Source organism: Coffea arabica, chromosome 11c (genome assembly GCF_036785885.1).
Source record: "Coffea arabica cultivar ET-39 chromosome 11c, Coffea Arabica ET-39 HiFi, whole genome shotgun sequence".
Classification (NCBI taxonomy): Eukaryota; Viridiplantae; Streptophyta; class Magnoliopsida; order Gentianales; family Rubiaceae; genus Coffea; species Coffea arabica.
Genome location: NC_092330.1, coordinates 44,443,302 through 44,467,691, shown reverse-complemented (window position 1 = coordinate 44,467,691; position 24,390 = coordinate 44,443,302). Strand labels below are relative to the sequence as shown.

The window sequence follows — 24,390 nt, the reverse complement described above, 5'->3', positions numbered from 1 at the left end:
CCACAGAATTTTTCAAGGTGCAACTGCGGTTGTCTGAAGCTGTGCCTCGTAAAAATGAAACACTCAATGTGGCAGCTTAAATTGATTCGCTGTTCAAACTGGCCTTGATTGCCTAAACTCTACGAAATTTGAGATAGCCAACTATTACAACTTACCACATCAGATGATAAACTCTTTTAGTGCCATTATGTCACCATATGGAAGACTAATCATCGTTTCTATTGACTTTCCTGAGATAGAATGAAGCAGCAGATAATGGCCAAGAAGATCAATATAGGGTGAAATCCCTGGGTTGTCTACACAAACATGCTAGCTATTTTTTGGCGCTACAGACCCGCTAGTCCCACATACATTCCAAGTTTTTTTTTTCTTTTTTTTGAGGAGACATTCCAAGGATCTAAGTGCAAGATGCATAGGTTCTGCGACTTCAGATTACAAGGGGCATCATGTAACCAGTCACAGAAAACAATAGGCACCATTTTAGTTTACAAACAAAAACCGTGTTGGATATTCTCAGCTAAGTATTGGTGTCAATACTAGTCTAACGATCATGAAGAGAATCATGCATCTTCCGAAGGATTACAAATCCATAAATCACATAAAGTCTAACAATTATAAAGCAAATATGTCAAAACATCCAACCAGAGGAGATCACTCGTTGAAGTTGTCAGCACTCTTGCAGACAAACAAACAGTCTCTTGTAACTCAAAATCAATAATCAGATGGAGAGATGACATCATCAATCTTAAGGATCATCTTAACAACTTGAGTTGCAAGCAACATCTGCTGCTGCTTCCCGATTAAAGTTTCAAATACATTTTGCTCACGCATGTCATTTGTACCAACATCATTGCAGTCTATCCCACACCAGGGGTTATTCTCCTGCATACGAATTTGGCAACAAAACAAAATCATTTCACTCGAACTAAATCAAAGAAGCCAAACTCAAGCAAGAAATTATGTGTAACTCAACTCCAGCTTACCTTAATTTGCTGCGATTTTACAGCAGATAGAGTCTCAATGGGTTGGAGCCCACTGTTCTCAGCAAGTGCCATGGGGACAGAATCCATAGCATCAGCAAATGCCCGAATGGCATACTGCAGAAGTAGAAAAACCTTAGTATCATATTGGCCACTTAAATAGTCAAAACAACACAAAAAGCACCTTACCTGCTCAACTCCAGGATACTTATCAGCAGCTGCCTCCACAGCAATTGAGCAAGAAATCTCAGCAGAACCACCGCCATATACTATAGAGTTGTTGCGGATAAGATTTCTAGCTACACATAAAGCATCATGGATGCTACGCTTTGTCTCCTCTATCATCATCTTGTTACCTAAAGCAATATAATAATAAAGCAAAAAATGCATGTTAATTTGGTTGTGATGATTTGCACTATCAACAGAAAACTTAGTTAAAAATTGTGAACTCTATTTAGCATACAATGACATTTAATTTGTTTATGTGAACCATGCTGCAATAAAATAAGCAAGAGCGGGAGTCTGGAGGGAGGGAGCAACCTACCACCGCGAATGAAAATTGTAACAGCTCTTGAATTTGCACAATGCTCAATGTAAATCATGCGATCTTTCGTGGTACCAAATGCTTTTTCACGAACCAAACCCGCCTGGATATGCAAAGCAAGCATTGAATCAAACACATTTGCAGAAGAAATCAAAAACCCTAAATAAACGATAAAAGTTTGATCATAACAATGTCTCCGGGCAATAAAGATAAGCTCAATGTTTTATTTCTCATGAGGTGCACCAAACTTGCCATCTCACGAACTTTATGTACACACAATTTCAACATAAGGAGAACTAAGTTTTTAATTACCTTTAATATAGCTTGATATAAAGTTTAACATATAATAAATTCGAGCAGTGAACTTTATTTGAATTGCAGCAGAGATAAAAATAAAACTTAAAGAAGAGAAGGGGAGGATATTAGAGACTCGGTAACAATGCAGATCTAAAGTCAAATGTCTTTTAAAATACAACATAATTAACCAACATTCTCATCGTTATTGAGATCTACGCGGAAATTACCTAAAAATAATGGAAAATCTGCCCCAGTATGGTTAAAAGTGTCCAAGACACTTGTTTGCTCAATTAATAACAGGACTAAATTTGAATACATACAAGCTTTAAAAATCTTATTAGGGCTCTCCAGTTCTTTGTTGTTAATAATGACAAAGTTGTCATTTGCAGAAATATTGATGATGTTATGGCAGACTCACGAACAGAATCACTGCTTATAGCAGTCAAAGAAGTAGTGCCCTAACCTACATAATCTGACCACAAGAAATATCATTTGCAAATATAATTGCAGGGATGGAAACATTTATCTGTATAATATACAAAGAGCAACTAGAAGGAAATGGGAAATACTCTGCCTAGCTTTTCTGGTGTCAACTCTTGAAACCTTGGCACAATTCTTCCACCTAAGCAACCAATAGAGCAAGATAAACATATAGATTTAACATGACCATGCAGAAACAGCAGGCAAAAAAGTAATACTCTGAGAGGCAACTAAAACAAAAACCTGTGGCAATCGCTATCAGCTCTAACTCAACACCACCAACCCAACGTACAGCAGGCAGGTTTCTGTGCATTAACAAGTGATTTGCTTCATCATCAAAACCCCATTGACAGATTACCAAGGTAGCACCAACATCCTGAAACTCAGGTTATGTTGAGATTAGTTTAAAAAAAAAAAAATTTATGACGCTACTCAACATCCAAAAAACTGAGCCTTCTAGAAATTAGAATAATGATTTCTATAATTCAATTACATGTATCAATTGTTTAGAAATTCTAAAACCAACCGGGAGGGGAAGAAGTTTGCAGCATTCCTCACTAGTACAAAAATATCTCTCAATATATGAGGAAAGGGAACCATGAAGTCATAAGAAAAACTTTGGTGTTTCCATTCCTCTTTTTGCTCATAAAAGTAAAGCAAAACTGGATACACACATTAAGTATCCATCTGCTTTTCCCAATTTGCATTTTGGACTAAAACAGGGGCCAGACTAGGTTACTTCTATGATTCCTCTCCACACTTGTAGCCCTTCATGCAATCTTACCTTGCACTTCTGTACCATGTCGTCAAAGTATTTCTGCTCTTGTTGACGCAATGTTCGGAATTTTTCCACAGTGTCAATATCAACCTTATGCTTGGTCTTTGGCTTAGGTGGCTCAAAGGGGCAAGTCAAAATAGCAATTTTTGCATCTTGTATCTCCTTGGGCATCTGCGGGTGACTCATGTCTTTGTCAACAATGATTCCATATATTAGCTCAGTATCCTCCAGCTTTCCACCTACTTTTCCTTCTACCTTGATCAGATCCAGGTTCACATCCCTCCTCTCTAGATCTGCAACTGCCAGAACTGCTTTGACAGCAATCTCAGCCAAACTGCGTTTGCATCTATTCACACTGCAGTAAAATTTTAAAGGCACTAAAATTCAGAAGATGAAACAACTTAAGAGGTTTATGGAACTTTAAAAATGACTTAAAAGCAAGCAAACAGGTCATACTTTTCAATTAAGAACTGTGCATCTGACCACTTTCATTCTCTCTACTCAAGTTCATTTGTTCACAGAGAGAGAGAGAGAGAGAGAGAGAGGAGAGAACTTCGATGATTTCTTATCCAAAATTATAAAGATATCCAGCAATATATAACCAAGTTTGGCATCTGTAACTTATAACAGCAACATCTACCTATCATGCCGAACAGACAAAAATGTGTAGCAAGGTCATCTTAACCAATCACCAGAAAGCTTAACTTCCATGCAGGAAACTGACTATCATCCACAACAGCAGGAAGTACGTCAGTCCTTTAACAAAATGACATACCAGAGCAATATAACGATACACAGCCTATCTTACTTTTCTCATTGGATTAAAACTAATCATTACAAATATCCTATAACGCCAATTACCATACAGAACAACCATTTGAAGACAAGCAAAAATAAATCAAAGATTGAAGTAACCTGGTACTTACATCTTGGAAGATAAAGTAGTCATACAAGTCTGAATCAAAGGCTCTGTGTTTGTGGCATCGAACTCAAACTTCTGTGCTATATGTTCCAAATGTTCATAAGCTATCCTTGAAGCCATTTCATATCCTTCTGCTATCCGGATAGGATGAATACCGCGTTCAAGTAACCGCTCAGCTTGTTCAAGGAGAGCACCAGCCATGACAACAACACCAGTTGTTCCATCACCAATTTCATAATCTTGACTACGAGATAATTCAACCATCAGCTTTGCAATTTGATTGTCGACATCCATCTGCTCCAAGATTGTTGCACCATCATTTGCTGCAAATCATGGTGTCAAGTATTAGAAAACCTCAGAACAGAAAAGAAAGTTAAGATAGATGACAACTCTTCCTTTTCTTCCATTTAATTTTTGTTCATTCCTTATTTTTTTTAATCCACATCACCGAGAACAGCATATGCTCTATGAAAAATGTGGCATGCATCCAAGTATGACAACCGGAAAGGTGGCATATCAATTCTAAAAAGGGTACAAGAAAAGGTCAAGACAGACACCACAGGCAGCATGCATTCTCCATCAGTCCTCAATTTCAAACATAAAACAAGTATATTCAATTCCAGATAACCTAATGACATCTTCTTTCAAACAGCTAAACACCAAAAGTTCGAACACCGCGATTCAAATGTTAATCAAACTCTTCTGGATCACAGACACTTCCAAACTCGATTACATAGTCACAACAAATGAGATAACAGAGAGGGCGGGGACAAAAAAGGAAAGAACAAGCACCTATTTAGTGCAGTAAATGAACTACCAGCACAATGTAGGGATGGAATTACAAAAAAAACTGCAAGCTCGTCATCCAAATTTTAATCATCTTACATCTCCAGCAAATTTTCCTACACTTGTCAATTTGCCAATCTAATCAAGGATTTAATTTTTTTTTTTTTGTAACGTTCAGTAAAGACCATCATCCACTTTCACCTAAATTAGGTGCGTTCCACTCTCAAATACCACTACACAAGTCCAAGTACCAACCTTTTATCAGACTTTACTTAGAAATCTACTAATTACAATTACTAATTAAAATTAAATAAAAAATTTTTAAATCCAGCAATGAAGCTCCTAAAACCCGAGCTTTATCACACAGATACTTTAACAGTCACAACTCACTAATAAACCTCACAAAACCAACATAATTCTACAATTTGATAACGTAGAGGAAGGGAAGAGTAAGAAGAGATTAGTAGATTACTGATAGTGATGTCGCCGTCGGGGCTCTGAAGCATCTTATCCATGCCTTTAGGGCCAAGTGAGGTCCGGAGAATACGAGCGACGGCCTTTCCGGCAGCAATGTTAGTTTTCTGAGCATCAAGGCCTCGCAATCGAGTCTTGGACTCTTGCTCTTTAATTATAATGAACGGCCGACCAAACTCATCGAACGCCAACGCCATTTATCGGGGATCCGATCTGAAAGACCACCAGAGATTCAGAAAAAGAGAGAGAATACAAGTGAAAATGAGTGTTCTATGAGTATTGAGCACTGCTTGCAGTCCCACTCCGGAAGCTTTCAGAAGTTTGGCTTTGCCCTAACTCGGCAACTCGCTTCCATTTGTGCTAAAACCCTCCCTTATATTATACTCCCGCTTCTTTTCTTTCTTCCTTCGCTTTTGGCCCGAACCGGTGGTCGGGTTAACATCAAGGTATGATGACCGTAGAAACAAACCGAATCGAACCGAACTTTGTTGGGTTCAGGTTTAATTTGACTTTTTTTAAAAAAAATTCTGATTTTAATTTGACTTTAATAATTATTTTACAATTATGTTTAAGTATTATTTAAGCTCCATTGAATCTAATAAGCACAGATGATTTTTATCTAATCAAACTGCTATCAAATTCTTGTATAGTGTTAGACTAAAAAAAAAAAAAAAAAGGTTCTTGTATAGTGTTTGACTTACAAATCAAACTGCATAGATGAATTTTTTATTTATTTTATTGTGTGATCAAATCCAATTCAAACTTATGAAGATAATAACAAAGACTGACATTTGTTCGTGTTAATTTGATTGATTCATGAGTCAATTTTGCATCAACTTTTACTAAGTTGAACTCAATTTGGATATGGAGTATATCATATAAATTGACATGAAAAATGCTCATGGAAAGGGTTATTCACTTGATCCTTTGACGTTCTCAAGAGTAAGGTCCTGTTTGGGGGCTACGGTGTGCTTACCCATTTAAAAAAAAAAAAAAAAAAAAAAAGGGAAGCGATTTTAAGTATTAAAGGTACTTGTAGGGTGGTGTTAGGGAATTAATTTTTTCTAATTTAAATAGCCCAACTTTTGATAATTTAAAAACACTCTTGTTAAAAATACTTATTATGTTAGAAGTGTTTTTTCTTTCCCTTCATAATAAACCACCGCAACTTCAAACAAACGAGGCTTAAAAGGCGGTTGTCCACTTATTTAAGTTATGAGGTGTCCTATTAAGAGTGTGGATACTTTTTTGAATGTCAGAATTTTCTCATTACTTCCGCAACCTTTTTATTTTATTTTTATTTCTACGCTAATCCAACTTCTGTAAAAAAAAAAAAAAAAAAAGTCATTTGCAAAAATTTTCTATAAGCTTTTTCTTCTGCTTCAATTAATGATGTATACAGTCCTTTGGAAATCAGACGATAAGCGGAGATAGCTGGACCATTGTATTGGAAATATCGCGTCTTTCAAACACATTTTTTTAAGTCTTAAGAAGAGGCGTGGGTTATTGACTGTGCTCATGATCACGCCTTCACCTGAATAGCGTGATTTTTAAAGAGGCATTGGCCCTTACTTACGAGTTGCGACTTACGACCCTCCCGCACCATGGTTTATACCCCGACAAGGGCAAAAGCCGCAAGTGCATGAAATAGGAGTTCGTTCGTTGCCCCCTCCAGCGCTGAAATGTGATCAAATCATCCACAGGGAAAAGAGTATTTGTGTTCTTGATTTTTTCATGAAATTTTATTTGAATATTAACCAGATTATTTTCCGGATGTCTCACCAACAAAAGTAGCAATGCGGCAGGTTCACAATTGGACGCTCTTTATTAACTCTTCTAGTATTGTTGGTTAATACACAAAATTGGGAAGTAGAAAATCTTCGAGCATTGAAGGAGGACCCGGGGGAAAAAGGAAAGAAAGAAGAAACAAACAAAAGGGAGCCTTAAACTTCAGAAAAACAGTAGTAAAACTCTGTCGTCCAATGCATTTTCTGGTGTGCCTCAATTTTACAACAGAAAATACAGGCTCAATGATCACAAGGACGAGTAATACAAGTAATTGTCACACATCTGAGTGGACTAGGATTTAGAAGAAAAATGAACCCGCGATGGCGGAGACGACGAGACCGGCAACGGCAGATGCTTCAAGAATGGTTGAACCGCTGCCATTTGGTGCTTCAGCAGGGCTGCCAGGGGAGAAAGTTCCTGGTGTCACAGGTCCACCAATAGGCGCAGCACCGTAGTCGGCACCAGAACCACCAACGAGGCCAATGTCGTGGTTATCGGGCGCCGGGCCGATACCTGCTTCTGACTCGGAACTAGCAGCTGGAGCTTGGGCGGTTGCAGAAGCCATGCCAACAATGGCAAAGAAGATAAGAGCAAGGACAACAATTTGGCGAGCCATTGTTGCACAAAGCTTCTCGTAGTTTTTTTTTTTCTTTTTTTCTCTTTAAAGTATGCAGCAATTTCTCTTGATGCAACAGAGAAGCACTGCAATGAAGCATATTGTGGTGAATGGAGGGGTACTTATAATAATGTCAGCCAAGATGGGGAAATGTGGGAATGGATGTCTTGTCTCCAGTAACGCGGATTTCGGGGCTAAGTTTTCCCGAGTCCTTGAATTTGACGGTGCCCCTGAAAGGCCCTGCACATTTTCAGCAATGGTTTTATTATGGAACCATGAGTTATCATTAAGGTTGTTGCAGTCCACCAATTTTGTAGAAACCAATGTGTTGATGAAAATTTTTAGGTGGCGATTGCAGTAGAATTGATGCCCCATTGGTGGTGCTGAAACCTCGCTTCACCTTACTAAGCTCCTAGCCGATAACCATACATAGAAGGAGGACACACAGCGCCTAGCCTGTAATCAAACTAGACCATACCAATTATTCGCGAGTGATGGATCCAAGACCCTCAGCTAGTGTGTTTTGAATGAATGGTAAGCCAAACATCACATCAACGATCAAGCATAATATTAATATATGAAGATGCAATAGTAAATTTCCTTTTCTTTTTTTTTTTTTAAAAAAAAAATTAATTGTGAAAAATATCATAGCCAGCGATTCCCAAATGCTTGACCGTGTTGTCCAATCCCACATACTTCGTTATGTTACAATTTTGTTTGGGGGTGGGGGGAGGGGGGGGGGGGGCGGGGGAATCTTCAAGTAGAGGTTTTCCCAGCTAATTATTGGGCAGCAATTTTCTCTACGTGAACACATTTAATCGGCTCCTGTCCTACTTGGAGGAGACAATCGTGTTCCCAGCTATAGCATCCACGAGTTCTGGACCAAACACCAGGAAAGTAATGGCCAAATACTCCTAATAATCTCATTCGTCTTATCTCTGTCATCTTGGTTTTCAAGGATTGCAAGTTAGAGCATCAAGGATTTAGGATGGAACTACTGGCTGCAAAAATACATACACAAGCGGGGATAGAAGGGGTGACATTTGATGGCAAACTAAGGTAACATACTCCAATGACAAATACAACAGTTGCCGCAGAAAAATTAGCAGGCTATAACAACAGAGCTACGTCTCCAATGACAAGTGGAAGTGGGAGAAAAGATTATGGTCCTGCGACTTGTAAGTTTATCCGGCAGGAGAATAACAAACACACAGTTACTATCATCTCCATATCTCACTTCTTATTTTCCTAAACCAAAAAAATAAATAAATAAATAAATAAATACGCTTCCCTGCATAAATCAACTCTAGACGAACAGACGCACGAGATTAGAAACGCATGGAACAGATGCAGCAAAAAGAGCACGACTCCAATAAAGAGAGAGATCACTGGTCCCAACCCCATCTAGTGCGAAACATTTACATTCCAAGAACTAGAAAAATCAAAGAAATTTTTAGATTACATTGTAAGGTTGGAAAGCGGGACCTTCAAGCTCGTGACGAAAATATGCCGGATCAAATCCTTGAGAATGTTACAGTTAACTTCCTATGGTTGGCACCCTACTTATGCTATCCTATACAACCACAAAATCAGACACTTTTGCCACCAATTCCACCATATACAGGAGTGCAATTCTGACAAACAAGATCTACAATTTGCAAAGAACCGTGAGAATTTATCTCATGCTTCATAAGCTCAGACCGGTACAAGCACCATCAACCAAATGAAATCCCCTTGAGATATTGTAGCAACCCAACTCCAAGATACAGTACAATTTGAAACAAAAAAAACCCTCGCATGAACAGGACCAGTGCTACCATATACAGTACATCATATACAAAAGAATTGGCTACATACCTCACAAATTAGACAGCGACATTGAAGCACTATTACACGTGAAACCTAGAACATGGGATCTATGATTTAAAAAAAAAAAAAAAAAAAACAACAACAAAAGTGGACACGTAAATATGGTAGCTACATGAAGAATTAACTATAATGGCCCCGAATGTTACAGTTTGGCGGATTTGACTGTTTAGACATTTTCTTGCAGAGGCATCACTTATGAACATTTCACTAAGTTCTTGAGGAAAACGAAATGCAGCCAGTATGATTAAGGCTTCTTTGGCACATTAGGTAGATGACTAATGTTTTCAAAGAAATCCAAGAATAGCGACCAATTTATCTTATCTTCCTTCAAGTAACCAATTCAGCTGATTTAGTCACAAAACAAAGAGTTGTCTCTCTGCTCCCTGAATATGATTATTAGAGCCCATGTCAATACTTATTAAAAGGGGACTATCAAAAAGCCAAATCATGATATATATATATATATATTAACTGCATATGATATGGACAGAAAAAAAAAAATCTCCAACAAACAAAACAAAAGGGTGTGCAGTCATTCTCTTATTTCCTTTCATACAACACAAACCATTCTCAGTCATAAGATGATTATTACTTGCTATACACGGACAAAGGTAGCTGGAGCAACACTCAAAAGAAAGGCACAGTATTTTGCACTTTGAAAAAAATTTACACAAAGTACATAAATTTAGCTATTCAGGTTAACTTTCTAGCCTCTGATGAAGATGTTAAAAGTGCAGCCTGTGGTTAAAAGATATTGCTAGCACTATTTCGGCTGATTTCTAAAATATCAGGTATATATGATCCATATAGATGTACTCCGATTGATCAGAGCTCATGACCAAAAAATCACCAGATGACGTTTTCATAAGGAAGGCTCTTATGCAATAAATGGGCAAAGAATCGACAGTTAGAAACAACTTGCAAACACACGTCTCTTGCTCATCAAGAAACTTGATAATTACGTTACATATCATTCTTACCCTATAAAAGCAATTTGAGCACATTACCTATAACATTGACTTACAAAGGCAGTTAAAGGATGCTCAAGGTATGCAAGATACATGTATTCAAGGTATGCATGAAGTAGCTCTACACAGGAAAATCCAGTACCACAACATTTAGAGGATATCTTAGGATATATATGCTATGCATACATAGCCAATACATCTTATGACAAGACAGACCCTTTAGAGGATAAAGCATCTCTTCCAAACATGTGAAACAATAAAAGAGACATCAACTGCTCAGCTATTTGCCAACACTCCGCAATGCACGTCATCTAAGGATACACATGAAACTTGCAAAACAAACTCACACAAAATCAGCAAGGATTCAATTTCAACCTCAAACTTCCAACTTCAGACCAAAAAAATGCAGAATGGTGCTTACAAATAAAGCATAAGCATAGTTAAGTCACACATATACTTAAATATATAGGTCCAAGACGTCAAGTGACTCCAAATATGAGTATCTTAAGTCTTATCCCGCTAGATGTCAATTCACTCCTAAAAGCGAAATAAGCAGGGCAGACATAGTGGCTCACAGCAGGGTTAACACAGTATCACTCCACAAAGCTAATCCACAAAAATATCCTAGTAAAAAAAAAATTAAAGTTTGTAGTACGAATATTAAGTCTTGCACCATGTTATGTTCTGCAGTGAAGAATAAAGCAAACGAAATCTGTTCTTCCTGCATCCTCACAGAAATGACTTACTTCTTTAGACCAGAAGCCACTTCGTGTGCAGCATAAACAGAAATCAGATTGACGGTGCTTTGCTGCAGTCTGGCAAATGCTACTGAGAGCCGATAAGGTTGGTGCTTTCATGCACAAAGGGCCATTATAAGAATAAAAACCACCTGATAACATCACTCTGATGGCAGGCGCCTCCGCTTCCCATAATCTGCATCCCTTGATCGAGACCTGTGATGTTCTTCTGGAACTGCTCGTGACCTGCTCCGGGATCTCGAAGGTTGTCCCCTGTCATAATCATCTTCATAACCTGGGTCACGCTCCTTGTGACGATATTCCCTATAACTATCCTTTTCTTCCCTGTACCTGTGATCCCTGTCATACCTGTCCCTATCATGCTCTCTCTCATCACGATGCCTTCTATCCGAACTCCCTGACCAGTCACGCTCAGAACCTCGTTCCTTCTCCCGCGAAGCAGCACTTGACCGCACACCCTTATCATGGCTTGCCTCTCCATACCCATACTCAGAGGCATTGTCTTCACCACCATAACTTGACTCCCTTGTCCTTCGACCATGTTCTTCTCCGCCCCATCCCATGCTTGTGTCGGTCCACATTCCTGCGTGAGGTCCATCCATTCCTCCCGTCCCCATCATACCCATACCGTTAGCAGCCATTCCTCGCCCAAAAAAGGCAGGGTTGACATGAGGAGCCACCCCAGCAAGACCCATGTGATTAACAGCTGGAAATGGAGGGATCATCCCAGGGAAAGCAGGACCCGAAAAGCCTCCATACCCAGCTCCTCGACCCATATATGTCGGATCAAATCCGGGACCCATCATTGCCTGAGGATGCATTAAGCCAGTAGGAGGGCCACCAAAAGCAGGACCTGCAAGGCCCTGACCATAAGCTCCTCCAGTGACACCATTTCCACCACCTGGAGCATTCCCCATCATATTCTTCGCTCCAACAGTTCCTCTCCCTCTTCCAGGTACACCTACTGGAGCCTTATTGGGCATCCCCTGACCTCCTCGTCCAGCCCATCCTCCACGCCCAAAGTTTCTCCCAGCATCTCCACTGGGATAATTAGTTCCATTGCCCCTACCTGCACCATCGTTCATTGGTCTCCTACCCTGTGGCTGGGACTGGGACTGAGACTGGACTTGTGTCTTGTTCATGTAAGAAGCAGCCATCTGTTTAATGGTTTGTGGAGTAGCCAACGCCACCACACACGCTCGCCCATTAAAGACATGACCATTCATGCCTTCTTTACATGCAGCTGCTGCAGCAGGATCAGAGAATTCAACTTGGCAATAGCCTTTAGATTTTCCACTAGCTCTCTCATCAAAGAATTTAATCTCCTTGACCTTCCCATACTGGGTCAAAACACTCTCAAGCTCTGTGTCAGTAGTCCACCAATGCAGCTCTCCAACAAAGAGCATTGTATTCCCATTCTCTACAGCTGGTCTTACCTGGTTTTCAGTAACAACTGGGCGAATACTATTAACATTCGAACTTGAACTCATATGATTAGCTGGCACCTGCGGAATGACTCTGGGGGCACCCGCAACTGGATTTAGCAATGGCCCAGGCTCCCCTGTAACTTTTCCTGACATATCAAGTGACTCTACTCCAACCTTTTGTGACATAGCAACAGCCATGGACCCTTGATATCCCAAATTTCCAGCTTGAGAGTTATGAATAATCTCTGGAGCTCTTCCTTTCTGAGAAGCATCAGTGCCAGGGAGGGCACCTACATCAGATGCCAGTCCACTCTTCTGATCAGGAAATCGAACACCAGAGTTGGTATACTTTCCTTCAGTTGCAGATCGAGGGATGTTTACACCTTGCGTTACCACAGTTTCTGCTCTCGGATCCTGAACACTTGCTCTAGGAGCTGGGAATCCCCCATTGCCCACACCAAGAGGAGCCCGTGGTGTCTCAGACCGCTGCTGCTGCTGCATCTGCAGGAATCCCTCCCCAACGTTAACATCATTGTAGAGATCATCATATTCATCATCCTCATTGATCATCTCGTCCTCTGCAAGTGCAGGTATTGCTCCACCTCTATGATACTGCATCTTTTGACTCCCTCCGTATTCTTCATCTCCAAAGTCTAATTGCTCATCACCCCCTGGATCCATCAAATCTAACCTGAAACCCACTATTTAACTCCTCCTAACTGGGAAAAAAAAAAAAAAAAAGTCCACGGATTACTATTTTCCTGTACTGAAATTACTGCAGTAGATGGAATTGGAGGAACACATTTATTTGAGGTATATGACAAGTGTTGAGAAAGCACAGCTATAGAATTAATAAATTCACATATCTAAAATACGCAGAGCATCTCAGAACTAAAGTCTTACATTAATAACTAACATAAATGAACACTAGACATATGCGTGCATATCTTCAATTCAACACAATACCCAAAAGACGAGTAATGATTTGCCAAGTCCGCATCGTTGCAGCAATGATACAAGAGATCCAACACCCACAAAATCAAAATTGTAAGAACAAAGTTGTAGATCTCCTCCACAAGCCATCTAAGCAAAGCATCTACAACTACGGGTAAACCTTACTCCTATGTAAGTATTTGAGAACCGTGTACTAAAGTCAGCCGCCCCAAAACCCCCGGGGGGGGGGGGGGGTGGGTGGGGAATTGGCCCTTAGATCATGAGTATCACCAACTAGGATAACATCTTCTTACCTTTTTTTAGGACAAACTACAATAACATCTAATATTAATCCTATATAATAAGAGCAGTAGTAATACTTCTGATATGCAACCAAAAGGATCACAAACCCACATCCTAAAATCAACCCGAAAAAAAAAACAAAAACAAAAATCGCCAAGACCCACTTGATTATCACCAACAAGTGATAACAAACAACTTAAACGAAAATTTTCCAAAATATGTTCACTTGCTAGACAAAGCAAACGGAGCAAAGTCCAAGGAAAAAATATGTAGGGAGTAATTAAAATATTTTAGATGAGAAGGAAAAATGAACAAATTAGGATGATTAACTAATCGAGAAGCTCATGGATGATTTAAGTAGCATGATGGTTACCTAATCAAAAGACCCAAAAAGTTAGAAGAAGAAAGGAGTAAAAGGGCAAAGCATTCAGCAGTGACTAGGAAGCACGAATTACAAGAATGACGACGACGACGATGATGATGATGATGATGATGATGGGATTTGCTTAAACTCGAGACAGATGGGAATTTGGGGTAAAAGGATTTTCTTACTGTTTCTTTTTTTTGTCTTAGCTACCAACCCTCACTCAGTCATGTAAGCTGCAGGTAGCTGCCCCTTTTCCTCTCTCTCTCTCTCTATCTGCCTGTGGCTTCCTTCCCCTTTGATACGGAGTCCTCGACCAATTACGGCTAGTACACATATGGTCCCATACTGTATTGTAGTATTCCAATTTACAAGCTAGGCCTAATAGTGGTATGAAATTTTTTTTTTTTTCTTTCCAAGAAGAGAAGAACACTTCTCATAATTATGGAAATTCCACTGGGGTTCTGTAAATTGCATTGGACCCCCTCAAGTTATAGTAGTGTTTTAACTTTCCTTGGCAAGAAACTCCTACGCTACAAGAAACTTCCCCATTTTTATTTCTTTCTTCGAATATTTATGCTACGTTTAAAAGTTGTGCATGTTATGTTATGTGCAGTAATTTATAGTCCTTAAGACGTATCCCAGTAATAACAAAAGTCAGTTAAAAGTCAAGAATTTAGTAGAACTACTCACTACCACGATATTCAGGACCAATTCGTCAGTCTGTTTGGTTTTACTTTTATCAAAATGTTCTACTTGTACCATAAAAACAGTAACCGCACAATTTGGGAGGGAAAAAAGAATTGATTTTTTTTTCTCTTTTTGGTTATTTATTCACAAAAATATGAGGAAATGAAGAGTTTGGAAATACACTCCATTAGAAAACTTAAAAGAGCCAATCAAAACAAAACCCTATATGTCAACTGTCCTCCTGCTGTGCCATATCATAAGGAAATTTTTTGAGTTGATTTCAAAGTCTTTTTGTAGAAAAATACTAAGGCTTTGTTTGAATTGCATTTTTTCTGAATTTTTTGTAGAAAAATTACTGTAACATTTTGATATATGTAACACAAAAAGATGATTAAAAAATATAGCAATTTTCAAAAAAAAAAAAAAATTACAATCCAAACACACCCTAAGTATTAATTACTAATACTTAGTTAGTATGGGAATTATAAAAAAAAAAAAAATTCAATATAAAACTTGTCGTAGAGCATCACGTTGCGCGGGCTTTAATTAACCTTAGCTCTCCCTCACAAACGTAGCGAACTAAGGGTAACACCGCCTGTCAGGTTTATTCTTGAACTCCCCCCACAATGATAATACTGCTGTTTAATACCTTCACAAATGTAAGAATCCAAAATCACTACTTCTACAGGACACAGAGATAGTTTGCTCAGGCCTTGTAGTACAGTAGTATTAAAATTTCATCAGTGATGGTATACAAGGTTACGGAAAACTTTTAAAATCTCAACCCTGAATTTACAAGTATGGAAGACAGTTTCAAACCAAAATTCTAATACAACCGGTGACCCTATAGAGTGAGTTCTAAACAATTGAAATGAATTTAAAAAAAACAAAAACCAAAAAACAAAAACCTACACCAAAACATATGAATTATTGCCCTTCTAAAACAAGATATACTTTCCTATAGAACTCAGCTAACCTGCACTCTCAGAGCAGAATCCACCTCAGTTGTTGGTGTCCGAACAATTCAGGAACCAGTCCAATGCATAATTGCCAGCTTAGGCCCACCAATAACAGACAACCAGTGCTTTCTACTGGCTCCCAGAAACTGTTTGAAAGAATACAAGAACCTCGTACTTTTGTTACAATTCTGACCGAAAGTCTATTGTACACTGCCTCCGGCAACCGGATCAGTCAAGCATACGTCAAAAGGCACTTCGACTTGTGAATTTCCAGAGGGAAAACCCAGAAATACACAAGGTTCAAATTTCAAAATGCCTTTTGCTTGAAATACCTGGACCAGGAAATGCCATCAACATAATTGGACCGATGGTGTTCATATCAATACATCCCCTTGAAAACAGGATTCGTTCTGCATATGCTTGCCCCACACTCTTCATACTCAGCCTTTGTATGACAAGCCTGTGGCAGAAGTACATTGGTTGATATCGAAACAGTTAAACAAGATTCGGAACATATAATAGGTAAGGAAAAAGAAATGAGGCAGGAATGACCAACCCTGAAAATCTTGAAATAGGCAACAAAGATAATCCTAATACATGTAATTTCTGTATGGACTGCATCCATATATGCTTAAACTTATAATTGCCTCCCCATTCCCTCTTTCCGGCACCCCAGAACTTTCATTCTATCTCTCTCTCTCCCTATAAACTAATATTGCCTCCCACCACACACTGACACCATTGCACAACAAGGAGAAGATAGAAAATTTAATGGGTTATGAATGAGGCTCAAAGCCTACGCATAGGAAGCCATGGTTCACAAAGGGCAACCCAAAAAAAAATTGTATAAATCTGAAATTGAACCTTCATTTTAAAGTTTTTGGCATCGTGAATCTTCTAATTTGATTTTATTGAATATACTATATGTGAATTTAAAGCGCCTTTTTGGTAGTTTAAGTACATTTGATAATCATATTAATGACTTCCAATAGTAGCAAATGTGGGGCTTCCTATGTACCAAACAGGTTTCAGTTTTCCGTTTTAAGTTAAGAAGATGGGGTCACAGCTTCGGAAGTTGTAAACCATAGTCCTCAAAGGCTAGATAGATCCTAAGCAGCTTAATACTTGTACAAAACTGACACCAGGACAACAGAACATCCAGAACAAATACATACTGCAAAAAATTCAGGGGTAGAGGCAAGTACAGAGCCTCCAAACCAAACGGCATATCTCTGGATTGGATGGCTGACAACATTGACTTCCACTGGTTGTGCCTGATAGGAAAAAGTGAATAAAGTCAAGCTTCCGAAACAAATGAAAAGGAGGTAATATGTACAGAAGCGCAATGAGAACACAAAGCATGAGTGCTCACTCTGACTTCTCCACCTAGGCGAGCATCTGATGAGAGCAGACGAGCATCAACAATTTTCTTTAGATCTCGTTGCAACCTTCGATTGAAGTCCTTGAACATGGTTGATCCTCCAGACAAAACAATGTTCTGACATGTAAAAATTTACAAATGCATATGATTAGCAAGGTTCATAGGGGCATGAAATGAACTAAGAGGGAAACATTTGCACCATTAAGCAGCATCAAAACATCAACCAGGTTCTTGAACTCCACAATTATCTCAAACAAGTCACGGTATTTCGATATCTTCACGTGCAATAAAAATCTATCACCTGGTTTAGCCAAAGTATGTTATAAATTCTTTTTTTTTGCTCCCATCTCTAGTTTAATATCAATAGTGAACAAAGGCTGGACAATTCAGAGACAGGCTGGATAAAACTTGCTCAAACAATTCCAATTTAAAATGTAAGAAATATAGGTCAAAGCAAAACAGAATGTCAATCTCAATATGGTCGGGGATCTGAACAGTTGCACGCAACATGCTTCACATTTTCAACAACCCACAACATGAGTCCTATCAATTCCAGGAAGGTGTGAAACAGTGGTGTCCATTCCAGGAAGGTGTCAAAAAGTGGAAACCACTTGATATTAGACATTAGCACTCAAACTGCTTATTGTGTGCCAGACACAGGTAATCTTCCAACCCATTAAAACATCAACCAGGAAAGAAGTTTTTTCACGGGCTTGTAGTTCATTTTACCTTGTACAAAGCCCTCCTTGTGTCTATTGGAGCAGACTGGATACATTTGTCAATGACATCCGGCAAAGGGGTTGTAAAATCACTACTGTAAATCTCAGGGTTAAAGAAGACCTGCATAAGAAAACAAATCAGTCATAAGCAACGTTTTCAGTCAACCTTATCACAAATGACTTGTCCTAATTCAACCATTGGCATGACTCATCATGATGGTTTGCTTCTTTGAGATGTTTAATTGTGTGTAAAATCTTACAACAAAAATGCATCTGGGAGTTCAGGACAAGGTAACCTCAAAGAGTATGTAAAAAGCAGCTAGAAAACCTTTGCATATGAACTAGCAAGTGTAAAACAATAACAACGGGATGGTGCAGGAAACATCCCATATTTATTCATTTAAGTGATAAAGAGACAATTCGGTGACTGCTTTTTATACATACAGGAATCCTCCCGGAGACCAGGGAAAACATATTTCCAGCATGCAGCTTACATTTTCTGTTAATGGAGGAACTTATAGGACATAGAAATGCAGTATGATGCATAAACATGGCCAAACAGCATATCAATTTGATCATTTTGCATGTTACAACATCATGCTAATACTTCGAATAATCAAGAAATCGATGCCAGGACAAAGCAAACCTCAGGGCCAAGAAATCTTTCATAACCAATGTCGCATGAGTAAGGTGCCCCAGTCTTTGGTTTGATACCTCTCCACTGTTTGATGTACTTTGCTGGCTCCTTGTCATGTTTATTATACTCCTGAAGCCATTAAAAGATGAATACTATCAAATCCAATTCCCAAGGATGTGTATAATTGGTAATAACCTAAAAAAGGGTTTCAAGTTGACCTGTTTAAACTAGCTCAGTGCACGGATCCTACCTTGACAATATCTGAACAAGTATAACAATATGCTTCCTTCACTTTTCGCGCTACTTCAAAGGAATCCTCTGGAGGAACATGCTCTCCTCTTTCCTACACATGGCACATAAGAACCAGAAACTTGAACTATTGGATGAATCCTTGGTCGCATATCTAACATTACATACATTATGTCATGTGTGCTCTGTAGAAATTAGCCACAAAGCACTACAGAGTTCACAAAGTTAGAGCAGCAAACAAGTGACAAGGGTCAATTGAGGAAGTAAGAGACTAACTTACGTCTAACAGATGAAAAATCTATATCCTGATGAGAAAACACACATAGCAGGACAATCAATGGCAACATACCCGCATGAGCTGTTGAATGAAGAGAGTGACATCTCTCCCTGAGACGGGAATTGACTTAATGCTGCTCCCAATCACATAACCCTCAGCAACAGGAACAACATGAGTAGCCCCATCGCCAACATCCACTACAACACCAGTCATCTCACACTAAAGGAAGCTTAGAATCGTAGATGATAAGAGGATTGGTACGAGATATACATGGTTATATGCAAACATATGCTTATATAGGGCATATCATGGATGTTTCTTAAATATGAAAACCAGAATACATTAAATTTTCAGAGTAATTTATCTAAACACCTTGCGGAATGCTTCCAAAATTTGAACTCAACCAATATATCCAGCTCAAGCTCACCATGCAATACAACAAGCTACAGATTTTGAACTAAAAGAAAACAAAAAAAAAAACTGATGGCAAAAATCCAATGTGCACATGTGAAGTAAGTGGCCATGTAACTCAGACAGTATAATAGCTCTATTACTTTCTGAAAAACAGCAGCTTAAAAGAACCTTCAAATGGCAAAAGGCAAAAAGATATGTTTAAAAGCGTGATACCTTTCCACCGTTTCCAAGATAGATGAAAAATTAGGATACTTGACCCAAGATATTAGACTCAATCCATGACTAAATGTACAAGGCATAAGCAAGTAGCTGCTGTTCTTTGACAAAATCTTGGACATGTAACTAATGAGTGATGCTGGGACGGCGAAAGCCTTGTTTGGAATTTGAGTAAACAAGTACAAAGCAAAAAGAAACAGCCGTCAGCTAAATACAATTTATGAGGTCCAAATATTGTCAGTCATACACACAAGGAACTGACGTATTCAGTCAAGCTACAAATGATATTTTTGCAAGTCTTTAGCCAAGCTCAAGCTAATCTTCAAAGTTAAAGATTTTAACATCTGACAAAGAACAAATTCCTCCGAGTGAATTAAAATTTCATTATTTCCAATCCAAATAACACTTTGAGATTATGACGCCATATTCATATGTAATTCAACTGAAAGTGTTACCCGAATCACATAACTTATGCTTCAGTAAAAGCATAGCAGTTATCCATTTTCCAAAATGCCCCAAAGATGCCATTGAGTATCAAGATTTTGCAACACTTCAAAAGAGACCTTATTTCTCAAATATGCGTCAAAGTCGTAGCTTTTACAAATCTAAGATTGTTCACAAGCAAACATATGATCACAAGCGGTAAATAGGAACTATCATTCTCCTTCGTTTATTCTTTGATGAACCACAAGTCACCCTTATTTATCCCAATGAGAACAAGTATACTCTCCTCAAGAATTGCAACACTTAAAAACTCAATAAGATTGAAAACCAACCTTGGATGTGGTGTACCCTGCAGCTAAAGCCAGCACCGGCTGCACCGCAATGTAAAGCCCCGGAACGTTGAACGTTTCAAACATAATCTCACCAGTATATTCCCGGCTCTCAGGCGCAGTCAATGGACTTTCAGTCAACAAAAAGTAATGATCTTCAGGATCGCATCTTAGGTAATTGAATATACACTGTTGCCAAAACCTTTCCATTGCATCCCAATTATCAACTTGGCCGCGCTTAATTGGATAACTAAGGTTATAAGTAGTATTAGATTTAGATCTGGATAGCGCTTCTTCCCCTATACAAAAATCCAGATCCGCCATCACCCCAGCGCTATACTGGGCTAACCAATTATTGCTCTTTGTGGAAGCCGCCCGAGACTGGTTCACAAACGAATCATTCACTGCTACTACTGTTGGCACTATGAAACACGGCTCTACATTTCCAGCAAAGCCCATTTTAGTATACCTAAGGAAAAAAAGAAAACCCAAAAAAAAAAAAAAAACAATGAAGAGATTAGCTAAATTTCATTCAGGAATTTCATCAAACAGTTAGGGGTCGTCTGTTTAATCGGAATAAAGGTTAAAGAAAGGAAGGAGTACCCGGTGCCGTTGTCGATGACGACAGCAGGGCGAGAGGTAGCAGGGTCCATGAGAGAGAGAAGAAGAGAGAGCGGGAGGAGAGAGAGAGCTAAGACGGTGGTGGATCTGCGGCTGAGATCCAAGGAGGGGTTTAAGGGAGCTGATCATGGTCGTTGAAAAGGAAAGGGTGCGGTGGGTAAACCAAACGACAACGTTTGATTTAGGAAAGAGTGGTGATTACTCAACAAGAAGAAGGGGGAGAAGGAGAAGAGTGGGTTGTTGGAGAAGTTGAAAATGGCGATGGTGGTGGCATTCATTTTGTTCCATTTCATCGAAAAGGGCAGCTAGGATTGTGGATCATCCTCATCATCATCATCATCATTTCAGTCGGAACCAGGAGTCAGTGAGCAAGCGCAGACTCCTCCCTTCGTTTTTGTGCGTGTTTCTTTTTCTTTCCCCCGTTTTTTGCCTTTTTTTTTTTTTCCCCTCTTTTTTTGGTTCCTTTTGCTTTTCTTAGAGTGGGATGGATGATCTTTGATAGGGTGCTTTTCTTAGCAATCAAACAACGCAACCACCAGCCTTCTGCGGGGAAGAGTTCTGTTTTTGTTGTTTTTGTCGCGGACCGTTGGATTTGGGAATGAGTGCGTTGGATTCTAAGTCGGGACCTTGGGACCTGGTCGGCGGTGTCGGCTATTGGCATGATGGCCCACGTCAACTCTTTGGGGGGCTGCCTTGTCTGGTTCACTTTTTGGTGCCTCCTTGACAAGCTTGACTTCGAGTACTATTCCTCTCCAAGCTCATACAATACAAATACAAATACAAATACAAGTCGCAACTCTCTATTCTATGTATTACACTCCACTAGAAAGTAGTAGTAATACATAGAAATATATGCATTTTTCCCTGAAAGAAATAAAAAAAAACCCAAAAAATGTAAGGTTCAGTTCAACGAATAGATTGTTAAGTCTCAAGCCGAGATTAGTTCGAGCCCAAGTCAAATCAATCTCTAAGTTGAGTCAAATTAAAGTTTGCATGTATTTATGGTGCCACCTTTGACACTGAGACGAGAACCAATTTAAATAGTTGTCCAATTATACAAATTGAAGATTAAATGCAGTTGTAGAAGTTTGCACTAGAGAACAAATTAGTATCTTGCTTTGATTGCCAATTTTTCTCAGAAAATTTTTTTGTGAACGTATTTTTTTATTATATTTTTATCTCGTGTATATTAAATCAATATACTATATATTTTTCTATAAAATTTTCAAAAAATAGCAATCCAAACCGGCTCTAATTTTTTGTGCTAGTTTTGGAATGGTACAATTTCAAGTTTGAAGTAGGTCAAAGGGCACAATACAGCGCATAAGACAAATGGTGCAATCTAATTTGGGCCGAATGAATGAAGGCGCGCTTTACATGGGGAGGTAAGGTTGCCGCGGACTTAAAACTCTAACCATTAAAGCCCAAAATCTGTTGAAAGCTGTACCGTAGAGCTATCAGCCCACAAGAAACCAGCAAATTTGTGTGCGCCACTTCAATTCAACTTCTATCCAAATCTAAGTCTGAATGGTCACCTACAAGGCTACAACGAGCAGCTTTTTCTCTAAGTGAGCGCGGCCTTAACATCAAAGTGAATGGGCCAAGTTTTGACAAAACCAAGCGAAATTACTGCAGATTTTTGACAGACAGGTTCCCATCCGCATCTGCAACAGGCATAGATCACACAGGTGAGGCGAAGGAGAAACAGAGAGATTATGAGGACCAAATGCTGCAGCGCATTTCACTCTGTTGTGTTGTGCTGCCGTTTTTTTTAACGATTGCTCAATCTAAAACAGGAGGGCCTTCAGCGGATATCCCAAGACAATTCAAGTCCAATGCAGCATCAAATTCTGTCAGTTACTACTAGCATTACTATTTACTTGGTTACGTCGCCAGCATTTCCAAAGGAAAATAGAGAAAGAATTCGTCGTCATAAAATGAAAATGTTCATAGGCACGTGTAAACTTGACTAAAGTAAGCAGATATTATTCTCGTGACGTGACATTTTATCACTTTTATCGTTTAACATGTTGTTAAACTTGATCAAATTTGAGGGAATCGAAAAGGATTGAATTTGACGGTAAGACGAGGGGGATTAAAAAAAAACTTGATCAAACGAATTGTGTACAATATGCTGTAGTACGAACACGTCAAGAAGACACATCTCCATCTGCATGTTTAGAAGCTTGTCCTTTGTCGAAAAGCTGGAAAAAAGACCCTAAGCCCAAAAGGCCCCCACCCCCCCCCCCCCCCCCCCAACAAAAAAAAAAAAAAAAGAAGAAGCTACTATTACAACAAACACTTGATGCAAATCACAACCACCAAACCAATGACATTCATTGTGTGAAAGAAGTACTAATTGGCTTGTGGTGTCCTAACGCCTTGTCCCGACATTTTGTAATTTCTGTTTTCCCTTTTTGCCTCTCATCATTTGATTCTGTTTCTCTTCCTTCTTCGACGGAGTTATTCCACAGTAAGAATCCAACAACAACGGGCCAAGAGAAATTGATTTGGGTAGGAAAAAAAAAAAAAAAGCCCATGTGGACAATACACAAGTGGATGGACCAATAATGCTGATAGAAAATGATTGTGTCTGCCTGCCCAACCACATTAATTTGTGAACGAGCTTTATCAATTGTGTCTAGGTGATTTGTCAATTGAAAAATCAATACTTCAAAAAAAAATTGAATGAACGAATGATAGCCCCGTCAGAATCACCTGCTCTTGGACTGGTGGTCACCGTTAAACTCTTAAGTATAGTTGTCAAAATCGCGTCGGATAACCAAAATCGATCCGGATCGTATGCAGAGTCGCAAATTATATTAATCTTTGTAGGATCGCATAGAATCGTAGCAGGATCGGTAGGATCGTACGATCCTACATTTTTTTTTTTGTAAATTTGTGAAATACGAAGCTTCATTTTGCAAATAAATGAAAATATTTGTGGTATATTTGTAATTTATCAAAGAATTGCAACCTTTAATTGCAATTAAGAGTTTTTGGTAGGATCTTACGATTCTACGATCCGATCATGTGAAACTAAAATCGATCCTACATAAGATCCCGATTTTACAAACCTTGCTCTTAAGGCTTTAGTAGGATGGGAGGCAATATTATCAAAATGTCACTCTTGTAATTCTGCTTCAAATTCAGACAGTTTAGTGGTG

General features: G+C 38.9%; 3 protein-coding genes across 9 annotated transcripts; all 3 read right to left on the bottom strand.

Moving 5' to 3' along the window:
- Positions 1–394: 394 nt before the first annotated feature.
- Positions 395–5,607, bottom strand: LOC113716759 (T-complex protein 1 subunit epsilon-like). Its single transcript, XM_027241195.2, has 9 exons — positions 5,260–5,607; positions 4,006–4,324; positions 3,086–3,434; positions 2,545–2,677; positions 2,391–2,443; positions 1,525–1,627; positions 1,170–1,336; positions 984–1,097; positions 395–882 (listed from the first exon to the last, which is right to left on the bottom strand). Exons 1-9 carry the CDS (start codon positions 5,456–5,458, stop codon positions 712–714), a joined length of 1,608 nt encoding a protein of 535 aa, XP_027096996.1. The 5' UTR covers positions 5,459–5,607; the 3' UTR covers positions 395–711.
- Positions 5,608–9,013: 3,406 nt separating this feature from the next.
- Positions 9,014–14,629, bottom strand: LOC113716700 (uncharacterized). Of its 7 annotated transcripts, none has more exons than XR_003454190.2 (3): positions 14,297–14,597; positions 11,249–13,406; positions 9,014–9,917 (listed from the first exon to the last, which is right to left on the bottom strand). XR_003454190.2 is itself a non-coding variant. In XM_072070317.1 (2 exons), the coding sequence occupies exon 2, from the start codon at positions 13,366–13,368 to the stop codon at positions 11,401–11,403; it is 1,968 nt and encodes a 655-aa protein (XP_071926418.1). In that variant the 5' UTR covers positions 13,369–13,406; positions 14,476–14,629; the 3' UTR covers positions 10,940–11,400. The 7 variants fall into 7 exon arrangements, 5 of the variants coding, with proteins under 5 accessions (XP_071926418.1, XP_027096899.1, XP_071926417.1 ...); XR_003454193.2 differs by lacking the exon at positions 14,297–14,597 and adding an exon at positions 13,591–14,290; XM_072070317.1 differs by lacking the exon at positions 9,014–9,917 and having other exon boundaries at positions 10,940–13,406; positions 14,476–14,629.
- A 1,008-nt stretch (positions 14,630–15,637) lies between these two features.
- Positions 15,638–21,625, bottom strand: LOC113716613 (actin-related protein 3). Its single transcript, XM_027241011.2, has 9 exons — positions 21,206–21,625; positions 20,606–21,071; positions 19,272–19,418; positions 18,924–19,016; positions 18,683–18,802; positions 18,047–18,157; positions 17,309–17,434; positions 17,112–17,210; positions 15,638–16,396 (listed from the first exon to the last, which is right to left on the bottom strand). Exons 1-9 carry the CDS (start codon positions 21,253–21,255, stop codon positions 16,316–16,318), a joined length of 1,293 nt encoding a protein of 430 aa, XP_027096812.1. The 5' UTR covers positions 21,256–21,625; the 3' UTR covers positions 15,638–16,315.
- Positions 21,626–24,390: the final 2,765 nt, after the last annotated feature.

Coding starts and splice junctions, on each gene's coding strand:
- LOC113716700 (XM_072070317.1), bottom strand. CDS start 13,368: ATGGATCCAGGGGGTGATGAGCAATTAGACTTTGGAGATGAAGAATAC.
- LOC113716613 (XM_027241011.2), bottom strand. CDS start 21,255: ATGGACCCTGCTACCTCTCGCCCTGCTGTCGTCATCGACAACGGCACC. Junction 17,435..18,046: donor CAAGGAGGGCTTTGTACAAG/GTAAAATGAACT, acceptor TTTACATGTCAG/AACATTGTTTTGTCTGGAGG. Junction 16,397..17,111: donor CTACCCCTGAATTTTTTGCA/GTATGTATTTGT, acceptor CTTCTGCCACAG/GCTTGTCATACAAAGGCTGA.
- LOC113716759 (XM_027241195.2), bottom strand. CDS start 5,458: ATGGCGTTGGCGTTCGATGAGTTTGGTCGGCCGTTCATTATAATTAAA. Junction 2,678..3,085: donor ACATGGTACAGAAGTGCAAG/GTAAGATTGCAT, acceptor CCTGAGTTTCAG/GATGTTGGTGCTACCTTGGT. Junction 1,628..2,390: donor CACCAGAAAAGCTAGGCAGA/GTATTTCCCATT, acceptor TTGCATATCCAG/GCGGGTTTGGTTCGTGAAAA.